The 25,282-nt window shown below is 45.8% G+C and overlaps 1 protein-coding gene across 6 annotated transcripts in view; it reads left to right on the forward strand.

The window, feature by feature from the left end:
- Positions 1-25,282, forward strand: part of dgki (diacylglycerol kinase, iota) — a 61,897-nt gene that overhangs the window by 31,228 nt on the left and 5,387 nt on the right. For 4 of the 6 annotated variants that reach the window (XR_003973985.1, XM_030341527.1, XM_030341525.1 and 1 more), the window contains exons 8-32: positions 451-567; positions 893-967; positions 1,690-1,785; positions 2,141-2,223; positions 2,959-3,019; positions 3,329-3,442; positions 7,046-7,174; positions 7,772-7,850; positions 8,404-8,459; positions 8,938-9,000; positions 9,279-9,352; positions 9,505-9,616; positions 11,442-11,528; positions 11,902-12,014; positions 15,448-15,510; positions 17,223-17,323; positions 17,611-17,690; positions 17,875-17,919; positions 18,382-18,451; positions 19,203-19,243; positions 19,484-19,608; positions 20,659-20,684; positions 21,720-21,757; positions 23,625-23,745; positions 23,930-23,966. Coding sequence is in view for 5 of the 6 variants with exons in the window: in XM_030341527.1 (XP_030197387.1) it covers positions 451-567; positions 893-967; positions 1,690-1,785; positions 2,141-2,223; positions 2,959-3,019; positions 3,329-3,442; positions 7,046-7,174; positions 7,772-7,850; positions 8,404-8,459; positions 8,938-9,000; positions 9,279-9,352; positions 9,505-9,616; positions 11,442-11,528; positions 11,902-12,014; positions 15,448-15,510; positions 17,223-17,323; positions 17,611-17,690; positions 17,875-17,919; positions 18,382-18,451; positions 19,203-19,243; positions 19,484-19,608; positions 20,659-20,684; positions 21,720-21,757; positions 23,625-23,745; positions 23,930-23,966 (2,006 nt within the window). In the remaining variant the exon portion in view is untranslated. The remainder of the gene's footprint in view (positions 1-450; positions 568-892; positions 968-1,689; positions 1,786-2,140; positions 2,224-2,958; positions 3,020-3,328; positions 3,443-7,045; positions 7,175-7,771; positions 7,851-8,403; positions 8,460-8,937; positions 9,001-9,278; positions 9,353-9,504; positions 9,617-11,441; positions 11,529-11,901; positions 12,015-15,447; positions 15,511-17,222; positions 17,324-17,610; positions 17,691-17,874; positions 17,920-18,381; positions 18,452-19,202; positions 19,244-19,483; positions 19,609-20,658; positions 20,685-21,719; positions 21,758-23,624; positions 23,746-23,929; positions 23,967-25,282) is intronic. The other 2 variants (XM_030341528.1, XM_030341529.1) reach the window with 1 other exon arrangement.

Consider the following 25,282-nt stretch of genomic DNA (forward strand, 5'->3'; position numbering starts at 1 on the left):
ACTGCTTAATAAAAATAGAGCAATATTTGTTTATCAACCGACTCTGTTTGGGCTAAATGCGCCCGCCGGCTCAGAAGGAAACGAAGGATTGAATAGAAACCAATGTTTAAAAGGCAATTCACAGTAATGCAATACAAATATTCCCTTTGTGGTTATTTTGTTTTCTGGTTCCCTTTTTTGTTACAGGCTAAAGCCCTAAGCTCACGTCACGGCGATGTCTCGAAAGATATTGTCCGATATGCAACTAGTGGAACAGTGTAACAGCCCTGCTACGTTTTTGCCCCTTCCAGAACAACATGAATCTATTTCCTTTTCGTTGGCGAGACACAGGGTGCACTACACAGGGCAGGGCTCACCTGTGATATCTCGGCCGTACAGACAGGCCTTTTATGAATGATCCAACTCGCCTGCTATGCATTCAGCGTTGATTCCGGTGGGCTTTGTCTCCAGTTCCACAACAAGGTGACCTGCTTCATGCTGCATCAGATAGAGGAGCCTTGCTCCCTAGGGGCCCACGCTGGGGTCATCGTACCCCCCTCATGGATCATCAAAGTCCGGAAACCCCTGGTAGACACATACACATACACACACATACACACACAGACACACCGGCATGCACACACATCCACCAGCTCCATCAAATATGAACATATGAAACATATACATTTCACTGACACTAACTAACTATGACACTAACTAACTGGATTTGTGTGTGTGTGTGTGTGTGTGTGTGTGTGTGTGTGTGTGTGTGTGTGTGTGTGTGTGTGTGTGTGTGTGTGTGTGTGTGTGTGTGTGTGTATGTGTGTGTGTGTGTGTGTGTGTGTGTGTGTGTGTGTGTGTGTGTGTGTTTGTTTGTTTGTTTGTTTGTTTGCACATGTGTGTGCGTGTCCAGAGCTCGTTGAAGAACTCCGCCAGAAGGAAAAAGCGAACGTCGTTCAAACGGAGGACAAGCAAGAAGGGCCTGGATGTAAGTAGAGAGAGAGAGAGAGAGAGAGAGAGAGAGAGAGAGAGAGAGAGAGAGAGAGAGAGAGAGAGAGAGAGAGAGAGAGAGAGAGAGAGAGAGAGAGAGAGAGAGAGAGAGAGAGAGAGAGAGAGAGAGAGAGAGAGAACACATGTTTTGGGTCAGTGCCTAATGTGTTCTGCTGTGTATCTGCCTATCAGGGTCATCATAATTAAGCTTTGATTGCATCTATTTTATAACAATGAAGGACTTTCAGAGAGTCCTTGAGTCGACTGCCCATAATCATTGCTAATGCTTGCCAGAGGGTTCCCTTCTTTTTATGTATTTATTTTGTCTTATATATTTACTTGTGTGTGTACTTGTGCCTTATATCAGTTTGTATTATCCTCTCTCTCTCTCTCTCTCTCTCTCTCTCTCTCTCTCTCTCTCTCTCTCTCTCTCTCTCTCTCTCTCTCTCTCTCTCTCTCTCCATCTAACTGTCGCAGTAACTGTCACTCGCCTTACTGTCTGAATACATCAACGCTATTGATTCTTCTCAACGTTTGCTACCATCCCCTTTTGTTTCCTCTCAAAAAACAAAACACATTTATTTTTTATTTATTTTTTGTGCAACAAAGGGGGCTTAAAATAAGCTCATGGGAGATGTCGTTTTGGTCTCATTCAAGGGTACAAAAACGAAATTTCCCAATACATTTGTAATGTCTTGTCCTATCTACCTGTGGCTGTAGGAGTCCAAATGGCGTCCCTTCATGCTGAAGCCCCTCCCCTCGCCACTGATGAAGCCCATCTTGGTCTTCGTCAACCCCAAGAGTGGGGGCAACCAGGTCAGAAGAGGCAACTATCGAACTCATCCGACTAATCACCAGTCCGCATTGTTCCATTAGCCAAACTAAAAAGCATTGGCAACATGCTTTATTACTATTTAGTTTTTTTGTATTGATTGTAGTTATTATTAGCATCTTCATTTGTTACTGTTGTTATAATATCTACAGTATTGCATTATTAGTTGTAGTAGATTAGTAGAAGAAGTTTTTGTCGTTTTTTAATTTAATGAAATGCTTTATTTAATATTATTTTTTTTCATTTTGTAGACATTTGGTTAAAATGAGTGAGAGGACTTATTTTTCAACCACATCTCTCAGTCTCTCTATCTCCCATGCGTCTACCTCTCTCTCCCAGGGCACCAAGGTGCTGCAGATGTTCATGTGGATCCTGAACCCGCGGCAGGTCTTTGACTTGTCCCAGGGGGGTCTCCGAGAGGCGTGAGTACCCACAGGGCTCCAGTGTACTGCTGGAGGGTTATGGCTTCAAACCCCCAACCCCGGTTTACACTAGGCTTCCTTCAGAAAGATGGGTAACCCCTATATGCTCGCTTAGGACGTTCTTGTACATAAAAGTACTAAATGAATATATATATATATATATATATATATATATATATATATATATATATAACAGAATTTGATATCATTGTCATAAAAATAGATTCATGTTAAATCATATTTAACATGAATAATAATGTTAAACATGACTAATAATCGTTGATAAGTAATAGTATAGAACCCAAGCAATAAGATGTATTGGCAACCAATATGTAACTTTGTTGTTTTTGTGCTGCGACCCAATTTATTTGATTTCGATAGGATGATTAGCAAGTAAACAAGTTAGTTAAATGAGTAATCAGTATGTCTGATTGGCTCCAGCTGGTGCAAAGCCTGTTCCCTTCACCTGATTGGCTACCACGGCCCACAATATATCACACATCGAAATCAATGCAAAATTATTCAATAACTGTCTGCACATTTGGTCCTCACAAGACTGATTTCAGTCAAGGATATAAGAACATTACTTTTTTATTTTTGTGGGCCCGAGCTGTCAGCATGTAGCAGCCTTCAAGCTGCTGGTTTCATCAGCTTGGTTTTAATGGTCTCGGCGGGGTTGATGTTGTGGTTCCATTTCACATTTCGGTTCTGCCCCCTGCCCTCTTGTGTTGCCAGGTTGGAGCTCTACAGAAAAGTGCCAAATCTGAGGATCCTGGCCTGTGGGGGAGATGGGACGGTGGGCCAGAGAAACTGTTTTCTTCTGATTGGTTGAACCAAAAAAATATCTATTGTTGAAGTATTTATCATCCATTCCTTTTTATTACTTACCCTCATTGTCCATTTCTCTCTCTCTCTCTCTCTCTCTCTCTCTCTCTCTCTCTCTCTCTCTCTCTCTCTCTCTCTCTCTCTCTCTCTCTCTCTCTCTCTCTCTCTCTCTCTCTCTCTCTCTCTCTCTCTCTCTCTCTCTCTCTCTCTCTCTCTCTCTCTCTCTCTCTCTCTCTCTCTCTCTCTCTCTCTCTCTCTCTCTCTCTCTCTCTCTCTCTAGGTGGGGTGGATCCTGTCCACCCTCGATGAGCTCCAGATGAACCCCCAACCCCCCGTGGCTGTACTTCCTCTGGGAACAGGAAATGACCTCGCCAGGACGCTCAACTGGGGCGGGGTGAGCTCTTTCCCTGGCCTTGACGTGTGCGTGGTGTATGTGTGTGCGGTTATGTGTTTATGTGTACGCCTGTGTTTGTCACCACCATTTTAAAGTGGGTGCATTGACGTCACCAATAATGCCCTTGCCATTCGAATATTGCTGTCTCTCTGTTTTCTCATTTTATTCAAATTATTTCCGAGCCCATGAGCAGAGCTGTTGCATCACACTTCCTGTGACGTTGTAAACAGTACTGTATTTTTTTTTGCATTGGCTTCCTTCGAAGCTCAGCACACTAACCCTGTTTTGTGATGTGTTCGTTGGTTAATCAAGTTGGATTGGTTCTTAATTTGTGCAGTCACGAGGGACTGCACTACATCTCATACACCAGCGACTCTTTAGAGACATTTACTGATTTTGACTTTGTATCTACTATCTTTATTTAACTTTCATTTCCTCTCTCCTTCATATCATGGCTTCTCCTCTCCTTGCTTTTCTTCTCTAACCTCTCTTCTACTCTCCTCACCTCCCTCTACTCACCTCTCCTCAACTCACCTCTTCTCCTCTCCACTTACCTGTTCCCGCCGCACCTCACTCACCTCACCTCTCCTCACCTCCTCAACTCACCTCTTCTCAGCTCCTCTCTCCTCTCCTCTCCTCAACTTTGCTCACCTCCCCTATCATCTCCTCACATCCCCTCCCCTCTCCTCTCCTAACCCTTTCTCACCTCCCCTCACCTATTCTCCCTTCTCTCACCTCCCCCCACCTCCCTCTTCCTCTCCTCTCCTCTCCTTACTCAACAATAAGCTGTTACTCCAATCCCCCTGTTGAGTGTGAACGTGTGTATGAATGAGAGTAGTTTGATGGAGAGACATGGGGAGGGACCTGTGTGTGTGTGTGTGTGTGTGTGTGTGTGTGTGTGTGTGTGTGTGTGTGTGTGTGTGTGTGTGTGTGTGTGTGTGTGTGTGTGTGTGTGTGTGTGTGTGTGTTGTAGGGGCGTAACGATACATGTATTTGTATTGAACCAAATCGGTACGGTGCATGGATTTACATGGAGAATGCATGGTATAAAATTAAATAAAACTGCCGTGCGAATTAATTAATGTAATGCCGAACTAACGTTAGATCCGCGATCTTCAGGGACAACTGAGACGCCTGAAAGGGTCCCGGCAAGTTCGAGCTACACACGCAGTCCGTTGATTGGTCGACAGAACCGCACTTCCGTGAGGCAGGGGAATAATAAACATCACATTATCCGTGAGGTATTTCTGGACAACGACAAAAGCTTAGTTTATTGAAGAAAATGACGCACAAAAGTTTGCCGTCCTTCTTGGACTTCCTACATGGTTGAACTTTGCTCATTGTGCGCGTTCCTCTTTTTAGGAGGCTACACTATGTCGGGCTGCCATGAGGTCACAATGCTAACAATGCCCCCCCCCCCCCTACCATACTGTCGGTGGTGGAAACGCGAGCTGCACCGAACTGCACCTTCACTACTCCACCACGCCGCACCGAACCCACCCGCACCCTCCGGTGGAAATGCGCAAATGCTGTGTACTTTGCAGTTTCATAAATAAGACATGTTGAATTTTCAGTTTTATAACTGATTGTCTTATTGTGTTTACAAGTTACTGATGGAGCCTGGAGGTGATGTGGGGTACTTGTTGTTTACTGTTTACATCTTGGATTACACAGTTCAGGCTGTTGCAGCTAGCTCACGGGAGAGATTGACACTAGGTGGTACATCCTGAGACAATAAAAAAGAATTGCCTTCTGCATTTTAGTTTTTTCTTTTCCCTTCATTGTACCGAACTCGTACCGAACCGTGATGTCTGAACCGATGTATGAACCAAACCGTGGCTCCAGTGTACCGTTACACCCCTGGTGTGTTGGTATGAGGTCTCTCCCCATGACACACAAAGGAATGCACGCACGCACACACTGATATAGATTAATATATACACAGATAGAAACAGCTTAAGCTTGTTGAATTTAATTGAATAAATATTAGAGATGGATGCATCACGATGGGGAGATGAAGGGAGGTACATGCCGGGCAGGACCTTTTCAAACAACAAAACAATTCACCCTTTTTGTATTTCTCCATTTGCTTTTGCGTTTGTAAGCCTGTTTTGGATCTGTTTGGATCTGTGTGCATGTGTGTATGTGTTTGTTTGTGTGTCCAATGCATGTGTGTGCGTGCAGTTGTGTGTGTGTGTGCGCGCCTTTGTTTCGCTTTTAAAGTGGTTATTATTGTGTCAGTGAGGCAGCCGCAATAGCCACTTATCAAAAGCTCTCCATATCTCTTTCTCTCTCTCTCTCTCTCTCTCTCTCTCTCTCCATCTCTTTCTCTCTCTCTCTCTCTCTCTCTCTCTCTCTCTCTCTCTCTCTCTCTCTCTCTCTCTCTCTCTCTCTCTCTCTCTCTCTCTCTCTCTCTCTCTGTCTCTCTGTCCTTCTCTCTCTCTCTCTCTCTCTCTCTCTCTCTCCATCTCTCTCTCTCTCTCTCTCTCTCTCTCTCTCTCTCTCTCTCTCTCTCTCTCTCTCTCTCTCTCTCTCTCTCTCTCTCTCTCTCTCTCTCCCTCTCTCTCTCTGCCTCTCTCCCTCCCCATCTCTCATGCTCTCTCTTTGTGTGATACAGAAGGAAAGCCTGTGTGTGTGTACTTGTGCCTTTGGTGGCGACCTTGTTCATAATAACATGGAAACGGAGATAGAGCGAGAGACCAGGGATGAAGAGAGAGAGAGAGAGCAGGGGAGAGCGAGGGACGACCTTTCTGCCAGGAGGAAGGATGCGATAGAGAGACGCATTACAACTGATGATTGAGTCAAAAAGTGTAGTGTATTGTAATGACCTCAGAGGAGAGGGATGAACAGAGAGCAGAGAGAGAGAGAGAGAGAGAGAGAGAGAGAGAGAGAGAGAGAGAGAGAGAGAGAGAGAGAGAGAGAGAGAGAGAGAGAGAGAGAGAGAGACAGAGAGAGAGAGAGAGAGAGAGAGAGAGAGAGAGAGAGAATAAGAGGACAAGCTTGCACCTCCCATCTTCAGCCCCAATGACCTGGCAATTCAGTCAGCAGCGAGGTTAATGCTACTGTTATTACTGTGGGTGGAGATGCAGTTCTGTGTGTGTGTGTGTGTGTGTGTGTGTGTGTGTGTGCATGTGTGTCATGCCAATAAAGGTCAATTCAATCTGCAGGTTTCAATTTGCTGTGTCACTAACCCGACCTGAACACCTTCAATGACTTTGACATTTATATTGTGTGCTGAATATTAAACTGTCCACGGTTATTAGCTCTTATTTGAAAAAGAAGAGAGAAAAATATTCAACAAAGCATATTAGCATATTTTAAAGACAGCTACGGCACTCTTGAGTTGGACCACCCACTGTCTACTCATAATTTATGCATAACTCCCTTTACCTCTCTCCCCCCTCTGTCTCTCTCCCTCTCTCTATACATCCATCTCCATCTCTCTCCCCCCTCCCTTGCTCTATCCCCTCTCTCTCTCTCTCTCTCTCTCTCTCTCTCTCTCTCTCTCTCTCTCTCTCTCTCTCTCTCTCTCTCTCTCTCTCTCTCTCTCTCTCTCTCTCTCTCTCTCTCTCTCTCTTTACCTCTACCTCTCTCGCCCCCCAGGGCTACACGGACGAGCCGGTGTCCAAGGTGCTGTGCCACGTGGAGGACGGCTCGGTGGTGCAGCTGGACCGCTGGAACCTGCTGGTGGAGAACAGCCCCGCCCAGCCCCCCGAGGAGGGCACACAGAAGGTCAGAGGTCACGGATGGAGGGATGGAGGGATGGACATTTCTTGTTCGCTACTGCTGGTTCGGGACAGGCCTCTCGATAATACATGTGTTATCTCATTTAGATAACACACACATATTTCTATTCTACATGAAATCTATGTTGAGTAGAAATATGTGGTGGAGGATGGATGGTTGGGTTGATGGACAGATGAATAGATGGATGGGTGGTTGAATAGATGGATGATAGATTGATGATGAATGGATTGATGGATGAAAAACTGATGGATTTATGATGGATGGATGGATGAATGGATAGAGGGCGGGACGCTCTGGGGTTTCCAGGGGTAGATGTTTTTTATATAAGATAAGATATTCTTCATTCATTCCTGACAGGAAGTTAGTTAAGCACAGCACAGTAATAGATCGACGCACACAACATGAGAAGCACAAACGGGCAGCAGTGGCTCAGGAGGTAGAGCGGGTTGGATGGTACAAAAAAGCACTGTATCACTGCAGTCAATTTTCAATCGCCCCGCATTTCCACATCTATATATACCGAATGACTGATGGATCTAAAGATATGAATGCTGACCGCCGATGTTGTGATTTCTCCATCAGCTGCCGCTCAACGTCTTCAACAACTACTTCAGTCTGGGGTTCGACGCCCACGTCACCCTGGAATTCCACGAATCACGAGGTCGGTCCAGCTCAAGCTTCAATTTTTTCTTTTATGCATTTTTACCCGGTTTACCTCCGTCCTGTTGTCTTCTTGTTTTTTTTCTGATGTGTCGCGTTTGATTTTGCTCTGGTCTGTTCTCCTCTGATCTGGGCTGTCTTCCTCTGATCCGTCTTGTTTGATCCGGTCTCCTCCGGTCTTGTCTGATCTGGCCACGCCAGGCCAGGCCCAGTCTAACAGAGTCATGGAAAAGGTATAAATAGAATATGATCATAACAGGCCAGGCCTGGCCTGTTATGATCATATTCTATTTATACCTTTTCCATGACTTAGTTAATCAAGTGAAATCAACATATTATGGGCTGCTTTCTTGTGGCTAATAGGCCCATGCTAGAGGGCGCACCGATTGAACACAATCCAATTAAAACGCACGGTCCAGATCTCGGGCTCAGTCTTGAGTCTTTAGTCACGTAGTCCTGCGGCGGCTTTCTGTTTCTGTCAGCGTGTGTGTTTATGCATTCAGTCTGCATCCTCTCTCTTTCCCTCCCTCTACCTCTCTCTCTGTTGATGTCAGAGGCCAATCCCGAGAAGTTCAACAGTCGCTTCCGCAACAAGATGTTCTATGCAGGGGTGAGTGTGAACGCACTTTCGCAGGGTGTCACCCTAGCGACGACGCGAACGAGCGAGCAATCAACCCCCTGCGCTCAGACAAAGTGTGTGTGAATGTGTAGGTGTGTGTGTGTGTGTGTGTGTGTGTGTGTGTGTGTGTGTGTGTGTGTGTGTGTGTGTGTGTGTGTGTGTGTGTGTGTGTGTGTGTGTGTGGGTGTGTGTTAGTACATTGAGGTTTGGACGTTTGGTAGCAGTCATCTTACCATACATATTTTGCGTATGTGTGTAGGTGTGAGTGAGAAGGTGCCTGAGGTTTACAGCTTGTCATCTTACCACAGAACATACTTCTCGAGTTTTTGTGGGGGTTGAGGATATGTCAGGGCAGGGGTTGTGTTAAACAAGGGAAGTAATCAGTGTTAATTCGATTTGGTGTGTGTGTGTGTGCGTGTGCGTGTGCGTGTGCGTGTGCGTGCGTGTGCGTGTGTGTGTGTGTGTTCAGGCTGCATTCTCAGATTTCCTCCAAAGAAGCTCGAGGGACTTGTCGAAGCACGTCAAAGTGGTGGTGAGTGATACAAACAGACACACACACAGCCCACACACACACACAGAGGTCCTCACTTCCTCTGTCTCCTTCTCTCTGCCTATGTACCAAATCTAATATAGATAAGTAAAAAATATAGATAAAATACAAAATATTGACTGATTGGTTGCTGTTTGTGTGTATGTGTGTGTATTGATATGCGCGTGTGTGTTTGTGTGTTTGTGTGTGTCTCCGTATGTGTATGTGCACGCGTGTGTTTGTGTGCTTCTGTGTGTGTGTGTGTGTGGGGGGGACTCTAGTGCGACGGTACGGATCTCACTCCCAAGATCCAGGAGCTGAAGTTCCAGTGCATCGTGTTCCTCAACATCCCCAGGTAGCGTCCCCACACAGCAGGCCACAGCACTGCACCATCAACACAAGCTACAAAGACCTCAACACAGCTCTTTGCTTGTTTTTGTTGTTTTTGTGTGTGTGTGTGTGTGTGTGTGTGTGTGTGTGTGTGTGTGTGTGTGTGTGTGTGTGTAGGTACTGTGCAGGCACCATGCCGTGGGGGAACACAGGGGACCACCGGGACTTTGAGCCGCAGCGTCACGACGACGGCTGCATCGAGGTCATCGGCTTCACCATGGCCTCCCTGGTGAGAGAGAGACATAGAGACACAGTGAGAGAGAGAACGAGAGAGAGTCATAGGGACACAGTGAGAGACAGAATGAGAGAGGGACAGAGAGACGCAATGAGAGAGAGACATAGAGACACAGTGAGGGACAGAACGAGAGAGGGAGGGAGAGACACAGTGAGAGAGAGACTTATGCCGCTTTTCCACTGCATGGTACCAGCTCGACACGACTCGACTCGACTCGACTCAGCTCGCCTTTTTTGCGTTTCCACCGCGAAAACATGGTATCTGGTACCTGAAGTGGCTGCTTTTTCTAGTACCGCCTCGCTCTAGGTTCCAAGCGGCTGAGCCGATGCTAAAAGGTGACGTCGGCAGACGGCCGGCCACTGATTGGCCAGAGAGTGTGACGAAGTCACGAGAGCGACATGGCAACCATGCTGGTAACAGCCATAGCAGCGCCGCAGCCAACATATTCCACTTCTTCAACCTGCCAGCTAATAATACGAACACGAATACCATCGCATCGATGTTCTCCATTGTTGTTATGTGGGTTCTGTCCATGTGTGGGTTACGTAGGTGTTGTTTGGGTCGCGTACAAAAATACGTCACGGCCCTTTCGCGCAGCCGACCCCGCCCACGTCCCGGAGGTACTATTTGCGGTGGAAAAGGACCCGCGCTGCTACCGTGTCGAGTCGTGTCGAGTCGTGTCGTGTCGAGTCGAGCTACATGTGCGGTGGAAAAGCGGCAATAGAGACACAGTGAGAGACAGAACGAGAGAGAGACATAGAAACACAGTGAGAGAGAAAACGAGAGAGAGACATAGAGACACAGTGAGAGACAAAACAAGAGAGACACACCGAGAGACAAAACGAGAGAGAGACATAGAGAGAGACACAAATAGAGAGAGACATCGAGACCGAGTTTGAGACAAAACGAAAGAGAGACATAGAAACACAGCGGGATGCATGTCAGAACTATTTGGTCAAATTGATTTGAATTGAGACAAAGCGAGAGAGAGAGAGAGAGAGAGAGAGAGAGAGAGATAGGGAGATATTGCGACACATAGAGAGATTGAGAGACAGAAGCAGTGCGAGGGGAACGGGGCATCGATGGGGCTTGAACAGTCGTGGCCTAGTGCTTTAGTGTCGTTGTGCATCCTGATGGATCTCTTTTGTGAAGGAAGATGATGATGGTTCACAGTCCCTTAATGTTGCATGGGCTCATGTGAACGCAGAGGCGCCCACAGCAGACAACAGATCACCTCCTAAAACAATAACGCTGTCAAAGAGGGCTCGTTTACATGAATCATCTGCAGGCAAAGCCGTGCACCCTTTTATCCAGAGTGTCTTACCATGGAGTAGCTTCTGTCCGCAACCGTTTTCCCGTCATGCAATGGCACCAGTGGGAATCAAACCCCTACCTCCGCGTTGTTATGGCCATGCTTCTTCCGAGCCGAGCGTTCGGATTTCTGGGAATGGAAACCATTGCATCAAGCAAAGGGACCATGAATTGTTAATTTGCTCTAAATGGCCAATTTATGTAGCGGTCGGAGTTGAACTGATGATGAGAGCCCTGTCTCCACTCTGTAACCAGAACCAACCCTAGCCAGGAGGAAGTGACGTCCAAGCAGATAGGGACAAAGAAGTGTGTCCTTTCTGAACTTTTTTTCATTTTTAGGTGCATTATATCCACTCACGCCCCTCCCGTTGTCTATTTATTACTGACGCTTATGTATGATCGTAACTAACATCAGTGATTAAAAATCCCAGAGAGATGTATTCGGGCAGCTACAATGTTGTTGTCGGTGTGTGGCCGTGTCGGTGTAGTAACAGCTTGTCACCACCAGGCGGCGCTGCAGGTTGGCGGTCACGGAGAGAGGCTGCACCAGTGTCGGGAGGTGGTGCTCACCACGTTTAAAACCGTCCCTGTCCAGGTGAGTGCACATAAAACCATTAAACCATGGTTCCAGTAGTTGCATGAGAAAGATATTTATAAATATATATATACCCCTCTGTGTGTGTGTGTGTGTGCGTGTGCTTGTGTGTGTGCCTGTGTATGTTTGAACGTGTGTGCATGTGCATGTGTGTGCGTCTTGTTTGCATGCATGTGTGTCTTGTTTGCATGTGTGTGTGTGCGTGTGTGTGTGTGTGCGTCTTGTTCATGTGCGTGTGTGTGTGTGTGTGTGTGTGTGTGTGTGTGTGTGTGTGTGTGTGTGTGTGTGTGTGTGTGTGTGTGTGTGTGTGTGTGTGTGTGTGTGCGTGTGTGTGTGTATGTGTGTGTGTGCGTGTGTGTGTGTGTGCACCCAGGTGGATGGCGAGCCCTGCCGACTAGCCCCCTCCACTCTCCACATCTCCCTCCGAAACCAGGCCAACATGGTGCAGAAGAGCAAGAGACGGACCTCTGTACCCCTACTCAACGAGTGAGCAGCATACACACAAACACACACACACACACACACACACGTTTAGACAGGAAACGGGGCAGCAGCCATTAAATGTCCTTGACCTTTTTCCACGTGACTTATTGGCGCTATTAATGATTGTTAAAAGTGACGCTAGAATGTAAGATAGCCAGCTCCACTTAAGGCAAGTACAAGTAAAGAAATACTTCCATGGTTAACAGGAGAACAGCTGAATACATTACGAAACAATCCAAAAAAGAAACTTAAAAAAAAAAAAAAATCTGTACACTGATTCTTATCTCAAACAGCAATGAATCCAAGACCCGTAATTACCCAAAGAATTCTGTACACTGTGCACACTCTGTCCCTCACTGTGAAAAGGACGCAACCATAGAAATGGCTTTCTTTTGAAGAGAGCACACTGACAGACAACTCCACATTATGCTGTCAGACAGTTCCACTCCTCTTTTGAAAAAAAATTGAAAAACCACAGCACTTTTCCGGTAAATTTCCATTCCTTGCATCGCCTACATGCTGGAAATCCACTCATATCGGTGCTATAAAGATACAGTCCATCTCTGTTATGGTTCCCTTAAATCATATTCATGTCCGTCTTAGACTTCACAGTGCACCTTGATAGGAAGGTCCGGCCCCCATTCATTGGGCAATTATGCCAGCCATTAAGATGAGCCATGTGAGCTAACACCTAGATTAATGATGTCTATCTTTTCTGCCTTGCGATTCTTAAGGCTATTATTTTTTTATTTGATACTATTACACTGTGGCCTTTCTGTCTATTATCACCCAGGTAACACTTTACAAAAAGGTTAGTTAAGGCAGTAATAAACATAATTATATAGCATTTGCATTGGGGTGAGGATTATGGGGATTGATACTAAGGATTCTACGCTATTAAATAACGTATGCATTATTTCCTTAATTAACATGAACACCATTCCCTTAGTCAATATGAACACCATCTGTAAACATGAACACCATTAGTTAAACAGTAAATGAATGGTAAATTGATGTATTGCAGTGTTACCGCCATCTAATGTATCCGTATCAAATATTAAGCTATAATGTACAGCACTTATAGTCAGGAGTCGTACTCTGCCCAGGAAGGAGGAGAAGAGCACGTTACAGTAAGCAAAACTCCAAACCGTTCAACCCTTAAAGGTTGGGTATGGGATTTGCGATACGCCAGCAGATTTTGAAAATACCCAACTCAAATGGTCCTACCCCCTCTCCTTCAACACTGACTCTGACTCCACCAATTCCAAGTACAAATTGGACGCGCAATCATGCACGAGCGCGGACACAGATGCGCGAGAGCGAGCCAGGCTAGCTAGGTTAGAGTTTAGGGTTGTCTTCTAGTGCTAGGACCAAATGTGGATCAGCTAGTTAGCTAGCTCCAGTAGCTACCGCAGGATAACAACAAACAGAAGCTTGCTCTGGGTCACGAGCTTTGAGTATGTGCACAAAGGGGTCACGCGCGCGGGAGGGGGAGGGGGAGTGCAGTACGACCGTTTGATTGACGTACTTCTGGAAATCATTGGCTGGAGTTTTTCGAGCCCGGCCCGTTCCACAGATGATTGACTTGTTTAATTGTCATGTCAGTACTTCTAACTCAGTGGCTGTAAGTGGGTTATGATAAGGATTTCAAGTAATTTTGAAAAAATGGCAAAAAAAGAGAATTCCATACCCAACCTTTAATGCACAAGAAAATACATTCAGGACAGCAAGTTGGATTCTGTTGGGGCGGCACTGTGGTTCACCGGGTAGAGCTAATCCTGTCGGTGGTCCTTTGCTGAATTTCTTCCCCTCTCTCTCCCATATCTTCCTGTCTATCTAACTGTACAACCAAGAGGATAAAACCTTAAAAAAGTAATTCCCCGAAAAAAGTGAGATTCTGTCACCCTACTTTAAACCCAATAAAGTAGGCTTCATCATTGTTGCTTCCAATCAAGCCAACCTCATACAGAAACACGACCAATGCACCGTTCTCCTGGGTTCTCTTGCTGTTCCTGCGCCTGCCTCCCTCGCTTCACTCTAATATCTATCTCTGTGCGTCCCATGACTCTTTGCCATGTGCCTCAGCTTCAATACTACCACCGCTGCTACTACTACTAAAGTGTCTGTGCATAGACCTCCTTCTAGCTGTAGTGGTTTCTGTGTCAAGGCTCAGTTATGGTTCCACGTCGACACAACGCAATGACCATGCAAACGCTTTGACGCAGTCGTGAATCTGTTTTGGTTCTGCGTCGGGTTTTAGTGAGCAGACCAATCACAGCCCTCGCTGCTGCGTCGCCTTCGATGCAAGGTTATCATTTTTTGGAGGCGCACGTCAGGCCCTTGCAGTGGATGCAAGGAGGGTCCGCAAGGACATAACGGGTCAGAAAACCCCCTTGCGTTGCGTCGACGTGGAACCATAACTAAGCCTTTAGTGTCACTGTGTGCATACGACAGAGAGGGACACTTCTACACACACACACACGCACACACACTGGTGTCTTTGCTCAACCTACGTTGGTGTTACCTGTATACTGTATGCTACTTTATCGTGTTCTCGTCCATTTACACCTCTGGGCTTTGTCCGTTTGTCTCTCTCTTCTTTCTGTGTGTATATATGTGAATGTACGTCTATATGGTCGTCTTTCTGTCTCCTATTTGATGGTGTTCTTCATCTTCCACCTGCCTAATTCTTTGTTGGTCTTCTTTTTCGTTTTGTGTTTATTTTCTGTTTTTTGGGTCTCTATAAAAACCTCTGTTTTCTGACTGTTTCCGTCCCTCAATTGTTCAATTTTTATGTTATTAATATTTATTATTTATATTATTACTTTATATTTATTTTCCTACTCTTGTCCGTTTTCTCGTCCACCAATTTCCTCTCTTATGCCCCTTGATAATTTTGGTTCTCATCCTTGTCGTATATTCGCTTTTCTCTGCTTGTTGCCTTCTATCTCCTTCTCTCCTCTCCGCGTCTAATGTCCTCTCCTCGGCTCCTCCGCCCTGATATCCTCTCCTTGCCTAATCTCCTTGTATACTATGCCCTGCTGGCCTCTCCTTGCCCCACCTCCTAACCTTATCCAATCTCCTTGTCTCCTTCCCTTGCCTCCTCTCCTTATCCTGTCTCCTCGCCTTCCCTTATCTGATCCCCTTGCCTCCCCTCCATCCCTTCCCTACTCTTCTCCCCTTTCCTCCTCTCCTTCGATCGTTTCCTCTCCCTCCCTTGCCTCCCCTCCTTCACTCGTCCCCTCTCCCTGTCCTACCTCCTCTCCTTCCCTTTCCTCCTCTCCTAATCTCCTCTCCTCCCTTCCCGACCTTGTCGTCCCCGGGCTGCTCCTCCTCCTCCTCCTCCTCCTCTTCTTCTGTCGGCGTGTGCGTGCGCGTGGCGTGCGCGTGGCGTGCGCGTGGTGGCGTGTGTGTGGTGGTGTGTGCACCGCTGTAGTGTTCAGAAGGTGCGTGCAGCCGAGCTGCGCCGCCTCTCTGCCCCCCCCGACTCCTTCTCTGTGTAAGTACCTCCTCTGTCCACCTGTGTGTGTGTGTGTGTGTGTGTGTGTGTGTGTGTGTGTGTGTGTGTGTGTGTGTGGTGTTGTGATGAGCCTGATGTGTGTGTTTTATTTATGTGTTTGTGTGTGTGTTTGTGTGTGTTGTGTGTGTGTGTGTGTGTGTGTGTGTGTGTGTGTTTGTGCGTGGTTTGTGCTCATGTATTATGGTGAGTGTTATGGTTTTGTGTTGTGCTGTGTGTGTTTTATGTCTGTGTGTGTGCACGTGTTCATGTTTTTTGTAAGTTTTTGCGTGCGTTAATGTGTGTTTGGTGTCGTGCAGTGTCTTTTATTTGTGTGTGCGTGTGTGTTTGTGTGTGTTCAGTGACGGGATGACGTGTCCTGTGTGTGTTTTATTGGTGTGTGTGTGTGTCAGTGTGTGTCTGTGAGATAAGCAGAGAGGGGTACAGAGGAAAACGCATGGTTTCTATGGAAACACGGCGATGCTCCTCTGATCTCTAAACGCCTTTAACTCCCCACTGTGAGTTCCAGCTCTCCTCCATTATCCAAACGAGCCGTTTACATTCCTCCTTCCGCCTCCACACTCCCTTTGACTCCTCGTGTCGTGTTCATACTGCATACTGCATAGTGGGCTAACACCGCTTCCCATTGGCTTCAAGTTCAGGCTTTTCAAAGCTAGAACTTCAAGTGAAAGGTTTAGCTATGAGCTACAATGCTAAGTGCTACTTAGCCTCAAGGCTACCGTAGGTATCGCTTTGAGCTTGAGCAAAAAAAGTAGATGTTGATGACAAATGTCTAATATTTATTGACCATACCACCCTTTTGGTCGAATAACTCACAAACATACTCACATATGGGAGCTTCCAGGGCAGTTTAAGGACTATTTTCTTCACTATAATGTGCAACTCATCGTCGATCATCCTTTTACCATTGCCCCAACCTGCCCTTACAAACCTGCAATCCAGAGTTGGTGGCCAATACACCTGTACAAACTGTTTCAAAATGTGTGGCTTGTTTATACAACCAATACACTTTACACCCATGGAATTCCGGTATATAATGAAAAATCCCCCTATACATATTCCCTAAATAGTGTGCTGTGTAGCGTTCACTATACGGGGAACAGGGGAACAAGTGAGCCCAATCAAACACAGCCTGGGATTATTTTCAGTAGTAGTAGCTGGTGTTGTCGTCATTCCCTACATCACCACGGTGTGGCACCATCACGACGGATTGTAGGTTTGGATCACAAAGTTTCACAGACAGAGAAGTGTTTTGTGGTCGTACTTGTGTTTTTGGCCACTCATACATCATCCCAGGTCCCTATTGTCGCTTTGTACAAGAAGTACCAACCCATGAATGACTTATAATGCTCATCAGCTGGCAATGCTGGACGGATTCTCGTTCAGCGTCTTAGATCTGCATTAGAGAATCAACCAGGCTTTGTAAAGAGCCTCTTAATTAAACACAGATAGAGTACTTACCCCTGGACACTTATCCTCCATGGACATTTCAGGCTGCTCTTGATTTTTAATGCCTCTTTATGTGTGTATGTGTGTGTGTGGGGGCATGTGTGTGTTTCCTGCGCGTGCGTGTGTGTGTGTGTGTGTGTGTGTGTGTGTGTGTGTGTGTGTGTGTGTGTGTGTGTGTGTGTGTGTGTGTGTGTGTGCGTGCGTGTGTGTGTGTGTGTGTGTGTGTGTGTGTGTGTGTGCTGCAGTCCTCACGCCGTCCCAGACCGCCTGCGAGTGCGGGTCAACCGGATCAGCCTACAGGAGTACGAAAGACTGCAGTCCGAGAAGGAGCTCCTACGAGACACCTGTAAGATCTGTGTGTGTGTGTGTGTGTGTGTGTGTGTGTGTGTGTGTGGGAAGGGGGGAGGGGGGAGTGTGTGTGTGTGTGTGTGTGTGTGTGTGTGTGTGTGTGTGTGTGTGGGAAGGGGGGAGGGGGGAGTGTGTGTAGAGGGGTCTTTGATATGTGTTCAGTGAAGATACAATATTTTATCATTTTTTGTTCATTTTTTGTGTATGTCTATGTGTGTGTGTGTGTGCGTGTGTGTGTGTCGTGTCGGTGCCGTGCGTGTGCGTGTGTTTGTGTGTGTGTCCCAGCCATCGCAGTGGGCATCGTGGTGGTGAGGGGCGACTGTGACCTGGAGACATGCAGGCTCTACATCGACAGGCTGCAAGAGGTAGGACTCATCATCATCATCATCATCATCATCATAATCATCACCATCACCACAATCAACATCATTACACTGAACAACACTGATATTATAGTAATTTAAGTGCATTCAAAATCTATGTTTTTGTTTTTTTATCGAGTTAAGAAACTGCATTATTAAGAGGAACTTCTGTTATTGTGTTTTCAAGGACCTACACCAGGCGCCATCTACAGGCCACAGAGTGCACTACCAGGTAAGGCAGCGGAGTTTATTGTGACGTTGTACGTTAGTGCCCTCATGTGGTGTTCTCTGATTACTCTTCTACTTCATTTTCAGTTTCGTTTTCTCTTCGAGCTTTCTCTTTCTGTTAACACTTTGGATCTGCAATCCTGCAGTCTTACCCGCCCGCTGCCTCTCCCCCTTTCTCTCCTTCTCTCCTCTTTTTGCTTCCTACCCTCTTTGCTCCTTTGCACTGCTCTCTCCTTATCAGTTTTCCTCATTGCCCAGCTGTCTTTAGCTTTTCCTATCTTCTCTATCCTTTTGTTTCTTTATCTTAATTGAGCCAATGGTAGTGATTCACACCTAATCAATGATGACCTCTGTCACAGTTATCAAATAAATCTCTCTGTGTGTGTGTGTGTGTGTGTGTGTGTGTGTGTGTGTGTGCGTGTGCGTGTGCGTGTGCGTGTGTGTGCGCGTGTGCGTGTGCATGCAGGACGAGTGCCGGGGTCTTCCGAGGACAGGCTCGTTCCCCAGACTCTCGCCTAACTGGAGTTTCCTGGATTGTAAGTGGAGAAACACACACATGCACACACACACACACACTTCTTCAAAGAAACCAGCATGACCTCATGCTGCAAGTCACGCCATATGTATATTATCCCAGGAACGTAACATGACCTGAACCTATTATGTTTAGAACTATTGTCGGTAAAGATGTGCCCATTCTTCTCACCCAACCCCCCACCGCAAAGCATGAGACGCATAACAACACTCATGAGATTAAATCGGTTATTAAAGATCTCCTATTATACTACTTTTCTGGTCTTAATTTCTTATTGATGACTCCTAATAGAGCAACCTGACACGAATCACCGCACAAAAAACAATGTCGATTTTCGGGAAACGCTCCGCCCCCTCGCCCCCTCGCCCCCTCGCCCCCCTCCTGCCAACCCCACTCCGTTGTGATTGGTTACCTTCCGGTAGAGTGTGTTGCAGCATTGCCATACATGGAAAATCCGGAATGTTCTACGCAGATAAATCCCGGAAATTTGAACAAGTGAATGGCGACCGGCGCCCCTAGGGTTTAGCCCTCAGCACAATCATTATAACAACGTTTATAGGTCATCAAAGTTGAAAAAGCATAATAGGTGCTCTTTAATAAGGACATTATAAATAAGGTTGTTTACGTGAATCAACGTGATGTATGGTTTCATACAGAGTATGTCACACAAACATTTCCGGTATGAGTATGTGACTAGTAAAACCCTTTGAATCTGAATCTCTTGAATCTTCATATCTTCCGCTCTTCAACAGCCACCTCAGCGGACCGTTTCTACCGCATCGACAAGGCCCAGGTAGTGCAACCCCCCTTCCCCCACAACCCCCCTCAACCGTGTGTGTGGGCCTCCGCAAAAAAAGGTCTATATACTAAAACCGTGTTACAATTAGCCTTATCTGATGGAATCTGTGTGTGTGTGTGTGTGTGTGTGTGTGTGTGTGTGTGTGTGTGTGTGTGTGTGTGTGTGTGTGTGTGTGTGTGTGTGTGTGTGTGTGTGTGTGTGTGTGTGTGTGTGTGTGTGTGTGCGTACGTGCAGGAGCACCTCCACTTTGTGACAGAGATTTGCCAGGACGAGGTGTTCATCCTGGACCCCGAGGGACCCCCGGTGAGCCTGGGCCCCGCCACCATGGGAATGCCTGACCTGGTGGTGGAGCCAGTTGGGTAAGACCCAACACACACCCTGGATGAGGCTATAGCATGGAGCTATAGGTGACAGACACGCACGCACGCACGCACGCACGCATGCATGCAGACACAAACTGAAGAAAAAAAAAAAAACTGAGGCTAAAACTGGGCTTTAGTTTTACAAGTTGCGCTTTCCTTGTAATGTAAAAAAGGTGACTTGTTGCCTCAACTTTTTTGTCCTGTGTTTGACTACGGGGATATTTTGTGTAAGCATTTCTGTGCAGTGGCTTCATATGGCTGACACAGCTTACCATGCTTCTTTGTGGTTAACCACAAATTGTAAAGCTATGACTCACCAGAGCTTTCACAAGAGGTCCGGGAATGATTCTTTGAGACAACAATTCGGTCAGTCCCTATTGCCCGTGCCGAAAATGGAAAAAGGGGTTTTGTGTATTCTGCGCTTAAGGCATGGAATACTTTGCATGACAAGTGGAAACTGAAAGAATGAATTGCATTAAATGCTTTTAGATCCATAATGAAAGAATTAGAGGAAGATTTGTTTAGATGTCAATGTTTAAGTGTTCCCTATGCTGACTTCTATTTCTCTTTGAATGTGTTATCTTTTGTCTTCTGTCTTAACTATGTGTGCTTTGTATGCTGCTGCCTTTCTTGGCCAGGTCTCCCTTGAAAAATAGATTTTTAATCTCAAGGGGATTTTCCTGGTTCAATGAAGGTTTAAAAGAACAGACACACATGCATGCAGACAAAGACACACACACACACACACACACACACACACACACACACACACACACACACACACACACACACACACACACACACACACACACACACACACACACACACACACACACACACACACACACACACATACTTGTATGTTGATGTATGTATGTGAACACTCAGTGAATAGATAGATAGAATAGATACACAGGCTGAAAAGGAATGAGGCTTTTTATATTAATGGTTGAATACTCTGTTTATTCTTTCACCAGAATATTTGAATAAAGAAGTAAATCCACTATTATGAACTACCAATCTTTTCTCCTCTTATTTTCTTTCCAGTGCACCTCTGACTCCTGAAGAGCAAGGTAGGAAGTGCGCACACACACACACACACACACACACACACACACACACACACACACACACACACACACACACACACACACACACACACACACACACACACACACACACACACACTCACACACACAAACCCAGAACACAGAAGTGCCTTCAGGATTTCTCCATTGCAGTAGGACACATCTCATGTGAATGAATCTCTAATCTCTACGTATTTATCCATGAAATATTGAAAGATGCTTTACTGTTTGTGCAATTGAAATGGCCTTCGAAATATAAACAAGTGTTTCTGCGGGCCTTTTGAGGACATGTGCAGACATGTACAGACATGTCCTCAGAGTTACTCCATGCTTCTCAATGCTTTTCCCTCAATCAGCTTACATTAAAAGGGAACTGTGTCTGATTTGGGCATAACCACTTTATTACGGGTAATCACATGCCATTTTTTGGGCTGGACAAGTTAACATACATTCTCTTTTTTTTTACTTAGATTTTAAAAGGTTTGGCCCAAAGAATGTCAACATTCATATCAGATTGTTATGTTTTTAGTTCCACTTTCTTTACATTCAATTACACTTGCAGTAAGTCACAAATACTATGCGATTACTCGCCATTTAACTTTTAATCGTTGCAGTGAGGTAACAGTTGCCTGGGCTGGGCAGCGTGCATTCATTTGAAATGTCTGAATATTTTTGGGGGAATTTATATTCTTAGATTAATTAAACTTGAGTTCAACTTTATCACCCGTTTGTGGTTTGTGCTGCAAGACCACAACAGAACGATGTAGCTCCAACACATGTTAAAAGCGTGTCTCCTCTTTAAGGAAATGACTGCTGAAACCAAATAAAACCTGCGAAACGAAACTGAATGATGAATGTATTTCTCCATTCTACATTTACGATGCATCACAGTCACAGATCAAAACACAATCCTCAGCCTGTCTCAACTGGTTTGGCTAACGTGTGTATTTGTTTTTGTGTGTGTGTGTGTTTGTCTGTGTGTAATTTTGTGTACGTGTGTAACCTGTTTTCCTTCCACAGCTTTGTTATCGGCAGCCAGTTCTGGAGATTTGCCAATGGTAATTCCCACTTTTAACACACACACACACACACACACACACACACACACACACACACACACACACACACACACACACACACACACACACACACACACGCGCGCACACAGGAGACCTAATTATGTAATACCTCAAGTTACATTGCTCGACCTCTCGATGCCCCGAAGGTAAACGCATTAGCCGACAGCGTAGCAGCGGTCAGGCCTTCGCCCCGACGTGAGGGCCACAATCACGCCACGCCCGCTTACACCTAGAGGAATTGTCGTTGATTGAATTGGAATGACACGTTAGTACATTTATATAAATAGGCTTCATAGATAGACAGACATATCTAGATATATCTGTTTTTCTGGTAATAATATCAAATAAGGCCCATTCACATCAACAAACACGATGGGCAGATCTGTTCAGTCTGTTTCCTTATTGTATACACTGTGTGTCTATATACACTGAATATAGATTCAGGCTTGTTATAATACGCCTGAAGCTGTTTCTCTCACGTCACAGATACCACAAATCGACATACATCGATAGCTTCAACCAACACATAATCTCACTTTTTAAAAAATGACTCCCTGGACAAACAGAGCTTCATCTACTGGTGCCATTTATTGAGCCCTTTATTGAGCCCTTTCTTAAGCTTTATTAAACCCCTTTTTGTATCCATCGTCGACAAAAGAGTGAGTTCCAGTCTTTAAGAATAATATCCCTCTTCAACCCCAGACACCAGAGTTATTTTGCCTCATGACGGCCTGTGAATGTGCTCCCTATGGTTCTCACAGTGTGCGCAGTGGGTGCACCGACAGTGGAAGAGTCACTTCCTGACATTTTGCTTGCTATCTGCTGCTAAACAGATTCCGGTAGAAGGAAGAGCAAAGTTCTCAAGCCTTCTGTCGTGCTTAAGCAAGGAATGGTTAAGCACGGCCATTCAACCGAATGGCTGAATAGATGTTAATATGTGAACACACACATACAACAGAGACAGTGACCCAGACACTACCGTATACTGTAGCACAAGTTAGGATGGACAAACACACACACACCAAACACACATACACACGCACCTTCACACAAATGTTCCGACATCATCCCAGCAGTCAGTTAAGTAAAGAGAATGTCGAGGCATGTGGAACAGAAAATGCCACCAGTGCCTCGATCATCTTATGACTGACAACCATGTGACGATTGGTGTACACTATACATTGCGCTACGTCATTGTACTCTACTGCTTTTTTCACGCGGCAGGGATTCAGTACAGTTTGTACGAATTACTAGCAAAATCCCATTGCTACCAGTAACACTCCTATGCTGCTATGCTTCCAAAATGGAGGTGTTTGTTGCAATGTCACATCATGTTGTGAAAGCCCTCGTGACCTAGACTATATGAACATGCTCAGTGCTCACCGGTGTACAGCTGTGCAACGTACACTGGTGGGCTATGACTCACCCGACCCCCGCTCAACCAGGGCTGGTTCCTGTTTCACTAACCGACGCAGGCACTCACATCCGCACCAGATACCGTCCTTGTCCTCCTCTCTAGATGTTTTTCACAACACCGAGATTATCCCCCACGCTGCACCTCCCTTCACACACACACACACACACACACACACACACACACACACACACACACACACACACACACACACACACACACAAATTATATACAAATGAAGATAACCCGGGGTTGGGTGCACAGTGTTGAGGCCATGGGTTTGTAGCCTTTCAATGATAATCATTGAAAAAAGTTCTCTCTCTCTCTCTCTCTCTCTCTCTCTCTCTCTCTCTCTCTCTCTCTCTCTCTCTCTCTCTCTCTCTCTCCCCCTCCCTCCCTCCCTCCCTCCCTCTCTCTCTGTGTGTGTCCCAGCTGTCGGAGTGTGTGGTCAGGGGGGTCAGCCTGTTGGTGAGGGACTCTGGGGGATGCTCTGCTCTTCACCTGGCCGCGCAGAGCGGACACACTCCTCTAGTCAGCTACATCCTGCACCAGGGTCAGTGAGAGTGTGGTGCGTGTGTGACTGTGTGCATGCCTGCCTATTGGTGTGTGTGTTCGTGTGTGTCTTTGTTTGTGCGTGTGGGCGTGCGTGTGGGCGTGTGTGTGGTTATGCTTGTGTGCACAATACAAAACAATAATAACCCATCTGTCTTCTATGCCTGTGACCTCTCCCCTGTCAGGCTCCAAGGTGCTTCTGGATCTGAGAGACAGGGAAAAGTAGGTTTCATATCAGTCATATGCATATTCATGAGGAGTAATAAAAAAATATATAGAGATATATAAGGTGCTGGTCAAATTATTAGAATATCATGAAAAAGTTGATTTATTTCAGTAATTATATTCAGAACGTGAAACTTACATATTATATCAATTCATTACACACAGAGTGATATATTTGAAATGTTTATTTCTTTTAATTTGGATGATTAGTACTGACAATTACTGAAAATCCCAAATTCAGTATCTCAGAAAATTAGAATATTAGTTACGACTAGTACAAAAAATGATTTTTTAGAAATGTGGGCCAACTGAAAAGTATGAACATGGAAAGTTTCAGCATGTATGGCAATCAATACTTAGTTGCAGCTCCTTTTGCCTGAATTGCTGCAGCAATACGGCGTGGCATGGAGTCGACCAGTCTGTTGCACTCCTCAGGTGTTATGAGAGCCCAGGTTGCTTTAATAGTGGCCTTCAGCTCTTCAGCATTGTTGGGTCTGGCATCTCGCATCTTCCGCTTCACAATACCCCATAGGTTTTCTATGGGGTTAAGGTCAGGTGAGTTTGCAGGCCAATCAAGAAGAGGGATACCATGGTCCTTAAACCAGGTACTGGTAGATTTGGCACTGTGTGCAGGTGCCAAGTCATGTTGGAAAATGAAATCGTCACCTCCATAAAGTTGGTCCGCGGCAGGCAGCATAAAGTGTTCTAAAACTTCCTGGTAGACTGCTGCATTGACCCTGGACCTCAGGAAACACAGTGGACCAACAGCAGCAGATGACATGGCACCCCAGACCATTACTGACTGTGGAAATTTTACACTGGACTTCAGGCAACGTGGATTCTGTGCCTCTCCTGTCTTCCTCAAGACTCTGGGACCTTGATTTCCAAAGGAGATACAAAATTTACTTTCATCTGAAAACATAACTTTGGACCACTCAGCAGCAGTCCAGTCCATTTTGTCTTGAGCCCAGGCGAGACGCTTTTGACGTTGTCTCTTATTCAAGAGTGGCTTTACACGAGGAATGCGACAGCTGATGCCCATATCTTGCATACGTCGGTGTGTGGTGCTTCTTGAAGCACTGACTCCAGCTACAGTCCACTCTTTGTGGATCTCCCCCACATTTTTGAATCGGTTTTGTTTGACAATCCTCTCCAGGGCGCGTTTATCCCTCTTGCTTGTACACTCTTTTCTACCACATCTTTTTCTTCCCTTCGCCTCTCTATTAATGTGCTTGGACACAGAGCTCTGGGAACATCCAACCTCTTTGGCAATGACCTTTTGTGTCTTGCCCTCCTTCTTTAAAGTATCAATG

This window comes from Gadus morhua, chromosome 19 (assembly GCF_902167405.1).
Source record: "Gadus morhua chromosome 19, gadMor3.0, whole genome shotgun sequence".
Taxonomy (NCBI): domain Eukaryota; kingdom Metazoa; phylum Chordata; class Actinopteri; order Gadiformes; family Gadidae; genus Gadus; species Gadus morhua.